Source organism: Didymella exigua (assembly GCF_010094145.1).
Source record: "Didymella exigua CBS 183.55 unplaced genomic scaffold M421scaffold_16, whole genome shotgun sequence".
NCBI classification, from domain to species: Eukaryota; Fungi; Ascomycota; class Dothideomycetes; order Pleosporales; family Didymellaceae; genus Didymella; species Didymella exigua.
Window position 1 is genome coordinate 759,993 of NW_022984790.1, and position 6,282 is coordinate 766,274.

General features: G+C 44.5%; 1 protein-coding gene across 1 annotated transcript in view; it reads right to left on the bottom strand.

Annotated features, from left to right (window-relative positions):
* M421DRAFT_64555 (CENP-B protein) overlaps window positions 1-1,777 on the bottom strand; it is a gene marked incomplete at both ends in the record, with an annotated part of 5,609 nt that extends 3,832 nt beyond the window's left edge. The window contains one exon of the mRNA XM_033596174.1: window positions 1,700-1,777. Within this exon, the coding sequence (XP_033448060.1) occupies window positions 1,700-1,777 (78 nt within the window). The remainder of the gene's footprint in view (window positions 1-1,699) is intronic.
* Window positions 1,778-6,282: the final 4,505 nt, after the last annotated feature.

The following is a 6,282-nucleotide window of genomic DNA, read 5'->3' on the forward strand; positions in this document are numbered from 1 at the left end:
CTGTTGTAGGCCTACAAGTCCTACTGTTGCCCACAGTACAATGCCACGATTTCCTGATTTCGACAACAGAAAAACTTTTCCCGATGTACATAGCACTCTTGAACTCTACAGAATACCCTAGAATTTAGGTCGCAATTAAAGCTTATTTAAGAGAGGATTTAATAATATAGCAATAGCTCTCTAACTTTAATAGTTAATGCTCTTAATTAGCTTACTAAGGGCGCAGAGATGATGGCGTATTTACTAGTTTTAGTGCGTAACTAGGTCGCAGAGCTTCAAGCTGCCAATGAGGAGGCCGCCACACGCTGTAAATCACACAAGAGGAAGCAGATCTAGAGGGAGGGGACTCTTACTATTAGTAAAGGAGTGCGCTTAACTACACTAAAGGAGTTTAAAGCCTATAGTAATAGGAAGAAGGCAAGCAAGAAGAGGTGTGTTAAACTAGGCACTTAGTCTTTACAACGCTGTAGCAGGTATAGTAAGGCAGGGCACAACACGCGAACGTGTATAAAAGATGCACAAGATACTGTAGATTAGTGCTGTATACTGTACGTTATAGTAACTTGTAGTAACTTGCTATAATATGCAAGAGAAGTTGAAGTTTAGTGTGGTCTTGGCAAAATCCGGTCACTCGCCTGGGCCGGCCACTCGCCCGTGAGGTACGTTAGTGGCCTTGTTAGCTGCCTGTAGGTCAGCGACCTAGTTGCGCACTAAAAACTTGTGAATGCGCTATCAGCTCTGCGCCTCTAGTGAGCTAATTAAGAGCGTTAACTATTAATGTTAGTAATCTATCAGCGTGTCTCTAAATCCTCTCTTAAATTAGCTTTAATTAAGACCTAATTTCTAGGGTGTTGCTTAGTGTTTTAGACTCTGAGAAACTCTTATCTACAGGGGGTAGTGGTGGAGTACACAACTGTACATTAAGCTTTAATATCACAGCCTCTAGGTTAAGCAGGACTAGGCTAGCGTCTCTAAATCCTCCCTAGATGTTACTCTTTATAATTAAGGCGTTAAAAGCTGCTTTGAAGCATGGCAAGAACTCAAGTTTAGTGATGCGCGTAATCTTGCTGCGCATTAGCCTCTTAGCTTGGTGGCCATAGGCCTTCTTTAACAGGGAGAAACATCCCACGTCAAGCAGCTGCAGCAAGTGCAATAAGTGCAGAGGCATGCACAGAGTGATAATCTGGTGCTCCTCACAGTACTAGTGGAATTCAACTGAGTTGTGGCTCTTATGGCCATCTAGGACAAGCAGCTGATGGCTGCCAACAGTATGCGCCTTTATATGCTTATTAAAGTGTTTTAACTACTTCGCTCTAAGCTTATTATTAGTCTAGCTGTTGTTAGAGACATTAAGAACCTAGATGTTAGGTATACTAGGCTCTTTGTACTAGGCAGTGAGATAGTGCTTGCTAGAGAAGATAATAAAAGGTAGGATAGACCAGCCCTTTGCATTAATGCCCTAGATAATACTAGTCCATGTAGTAGTCTGGCCAAAGGCCAATAAAGGATATCTACTTCCTAACAACTTTTGCTAAAAAGCATGCACAAGTTAACCGGACGTCTAGTTAACTGCGTAGATAATATATATCCAGCTTAAGCCAAGCCGGCTAAGCTAATGTAACCGGCTAGCTCTAGCTCTTCTTTAGCTTTAGAGTATAGACAGTTACAGAATAGCCTATCGTTTAGCATTAATGCCTACTATAGCTGTAGTCCACTCCTGATTGCCTAGCTGGACTACCTTTGGTTGACCTTGTTGTTCTAAAGCTGTAATAACTACTCCTTAGGAGATCTAGCCTATTATGAAGCCTGTCTTGTTGAAGTTGTATGTGTCTTTTGTAGTAGTCTGGCCAAAGGCCAATAAAGGATATCTACTTCCTAACAACTTTTGCTAAAAAGCATGCACAAGTTAACTAGACGTCTAGTTAGCTGCGTAGATAATATATGTGTAGCTTAAGCCAAGCCGGCTAAGCTAATGTAACTAGCTAGCTCTAGCTCTTCTTTAGCTTTAGAGTCTAGATCGTTACACGTTTTAAAGGAGGTGAGACAACCTAAGGACGCTCTACAAAGTGCTATATAGTGGGGCATAACTTGCGCACGTGTAAGAAGCCCGTAAAGAGTGTTACTAAATAATATTATGTTCAGTAAAACTAAATATAAGGCTAACCTAGGCAAATGCGGGCCATGGTTTAAGCTAGTAGAGGATACTTAAGTTAAGTATAGCGTTTGCAACAACAACGTGCACAACTTTAATAAAACTAGGTTCTAGATAGTGTCGTAGTCTGGCCAAAGGCCAATAAAGGATATCTACTTCATAACAACTTTTGCTAAAAAGCATGCACAAGTTAACTAGACGCCTAGTTAACTGCGAAGATAATATATATCCAGCTTAAGCCAAGCCGGCTAAGCTAATGTAACTGGCTAGCTCTAGCTCTTCTTTAGCTTTAGAGTCTAGACCGTTACAGATAGGCGTTGCTTTGTCTTTAAAGGTTGTAACAGGCTTAGAGAGACGTACTTAGCCAGAGCTTGTTCAGCCAGGCGATTGTGAGTAGGCTACCATTATCTAGAGCATCTGCGCCGCTAGGTATGCAACCCTGTCTTTCATCATCTACAAAGGATGTGTCCACATCTCTGCCTAGTATAACGAGACAGATATACCCTATAATTAGAAGCTCTTAGTCTCTAAGAATAGTTAGACAAATAATATACTTAGCCTTAAGTAGTTAAAGCACTTTAATATGTATATAAAGATGTGTTAGGTAGGAGTGTATAGGTCACTTATTATAGATAGCTATAAGAGCTATCTTAACTAGGAGTTTAAGGACTATTACCTAGAGAACAAAATCCTTACTCTCTATATACTGCCTTACTTATTACACATCCTCTAGCTACTTAATATAGTCTATTTCTTACTATTAAAGTATAAGTACTCCTATTATATTTAAGACTTAGCATACTAATATATCTTCTATATTAATAAGGAAGGCTTCCTACTAGCCTTTAGGGATATATTGTAACTGCCTGGTGCAGTGTCGGGTGGAGGCTGGGATCAACAATTGTATTGCTATCTGTTGTTGTGTTGTGATGATTGTGTACAGAGCTCTCAGCTCTGAGGTAAGTGCACTTGCCCACTAGGCGGTACCTTCTACAACAAGATATCATGTGACTTCACCCACGTGGTTACACACCCCCTTAGCTGAGGTGCTAACTAAAACTGATCTCCCTTATTCCTGTTCTATATTATATCTATAATTGTTGCCCTATACCTATGCCTAATACTATCCTAATACTAGTAAGTCAAGCTCGCCAAATTAGGGTTATCATGTCCTTTAGGCTCTAGTAGGTGGTTCTTAACGTCTTTTAATCTAAGCTGTTAGACAAATTTAGCATACTTCTAGCGTATAAGGATCTTAGTAAGTCTATTAGCTAGCATAAGGTTAGTTAGCTTCTACTAAACTAATATGCGTCTAGCTGCTACCTCCTGCCTAAGCCAATGTTGGTGGACGTCCACATAACGCAAACGCGTGAATAGCTTGTCCTCATGCTTAGTAATAACTCCTACTGTCTGCAGGTTGTCGCAGAAGATTGTTAGTACTATCTCTAGGTTGAGCTTAATGTGCTTGAACAGTCAATTCCATGCCTGCAGCTCGCTGGCTGCTGTCGACAGAGCTAGCAGCTCTGCCTCGGTGGTCGATTTCGTGACGGAACGTTGGAGTGTCGCCTTCCAGTCGATAGGCATACCGTACATCATGAAAAGATATCCCTGAGAGCTGCGCCGCGTCGGCAGGTCGTCCGCAAAGGCTGCATCAGAGGCACCGTAGAATAGTGGCTCTGTTCCAGCACCCCCCAGGCTTGAGCCTGTGTATATCGTGCGACTGCTCTGATCTCCATGTGCACTGATCGCCAAATGCTTCTGGCCAATCAAGTACTTCCAGACGTGGTACGCTGCGCTGACATGCTTTTGACCTGGATTCTGTAGATATTGAGATAATTTAGAGTGGGCTTGCGCAACATTAGGCCAAGTGTATGTCGCGATGTAGGCTAGTGATCTAACTAACTCCTGATATAGCTTTGTGCGCTGTTCGTCCGGCTCCTCCTTGCTTAGGCCAATATTTCCATCTACTAGCGGTACTGCTAGATATTTTGTGCTCTCTTGAGCAATGTTGTATTTAGCTGCTACCTTTTCAATAAAGCTGTCTTGCATTAGCCAGATCTTCTTCTGGCTGCGATCTCGGATCACGCGTATGCCGAGGAACCATTTCAGCTCTCCCAGAAATCGCATGTTGTATGCAGCTCGCAGCTGTTGATTGAATCGGCGGTAGGTGTCCTTGTTCTTAGAAGCTACAGCTATGACTATATCGTCTACAAAGAAGAAGACAATTAAGTAATTATTGCTGAACAGACAGGGCACTCCTGGCACCTGCTGAAGGCCTAGCTTCTCAAGCGTAGCAGTGAGGTGCTTGTACCATAGTCGCAGAGCATCTCGAAGTCCGTATAGAGCTTGTTTAAGCTCAAGCAGTTGGCCAAGCTCGCTCTCATATCCTTCTAGACATCGTACGTAGGTAGGTCGGTCAAGTTCTGCGTTAAGAAAGGCGTTCAGGACGTTGTACTAGTACAGCTCAAGGTCAAAAGCAGCTGCTAGGGCGATCAAACATCAGAATATCTTCGCAGCCAGCGTCGCCGCGTACGTATCGCCGTAATCCTGCTGCAGGTCTCCCCTCACTACCAGTCTCGCCTTAAACTTGTAGAGATATCCATCCTCGTCGAATTTGTACGTGAATACCCACATTAATGGCAGTATCTCAGCGTCTATTAAATCAGACGCTCTCACTGCTTGTCCAAAACAGCTCCTCTAGATAAAGCAATCAATCTCTTTGCAGCTTGCCTTCTTGAATTCAGCTCCAAATGGATGCTGATCTAGGTCCTTCCATCTCTTTGGCTCAGCCGGCAGCTGGTCACGATGGAGTCGGGTTTTCGGCGCTTCGCTGAGTAGCTTTCCTGCTGCTGTAGGGTTGATACAGGCTGCAAATGTCGCTAGATAGGTGCCAAACGTCGCTGGCTTGCGAATTCGCTTGCCCTTCATAATAAACTGCTCTGATACCTGGCTGCTAATCTCTCCTCGTCGTGCAGCGTTGTTGGACGTTCGGTCTGGCTCTTCTCCTTCTCGAGCTAGAGCATATCCGCGTCCCCAGCCAGTATCATCCATTGCCTGATCAGTGAGCGACTCGCCTGTGAGCTCGATCGGCTCGGGCGAATCTGGTGTCGCTTCTGGAGTCATGAGCGCTGTGGTGTTCTTCTGCTGAGTACGGCTCTGCTGATAATTCGGTAGTTGAACATGAACCGTATCTCCGATACCCTCAGCGTTGTCCTTGTTCTCACCAGAGAACAGCTGTTCTGTCAATATATTGCTGTAATCGAGCGTCTCCTCAATATCGAGCACTTCTGCTGCCTCTCGAACGTAGCTCTTCTCTGCGTACTGGCCTTTGCCGTCACAGAGCTTGCCTCGAATGAAGACAACATCTCGGGTTTGTATCACTTGTCTAATGGATGGCAACTACACTTAGAAGATATTGGTAGAGTCGAAGCCTACCAGGTGGCTGATAAGAGCTTGAGATTCGAGCTTAGCTCCGCGTGGCAGCTTCTCATTAAGCACATAGGCTCTCGCTCCAATCACCTCAAGGTAAGCAACTAATAGCTTAATCCCCTTAACTTTAGTGTATGGGCAGCTCCAGCCAATCGCTTCGACTGGCGTATGATTGAGTAGGTATATTGCGGACATGACACACTTGTTGGCGTACTCCTTAGGTAGACCAGCGTGCAGTTAGATAGCTCTGCCTCAAATCACAATCGCCTTCCCTGCGCGCTTAATCGCTCCATTCTGAGCTTCTGTCGCTCTCGGCTCAATCGCAATTCTAAGGTCTCTGCATATCTTAAGCAGCTCAACGTATCTAGTCTCTATGTCCAGCCTCACGATGATAACCTGGCGATCAAACTGCTGCTTAATCTTGGCTAGCAGTCGCTTGAAGACTCGTGTGAGAGTAGATTTTGTCTTGTCTGGCATACAGCTTCCTTCATGCCACTTCGTGTCCTGGTCAATCATGTGGAATAGGTATTGGTCGCCGTTATAGCAATGCTCGCCTCGCTCTAGTAGCTGCACCAGATCAATACTGATGCGCTCGAACGGTTGGGTAGCTGGCTCGCGCGGTGGCCTCCGGCTGACCAGTTTCGTCAATTTCGACTGTATACAGATCTCACAGTCCTTCCACTTTGGTGCTGGGTTGCCGT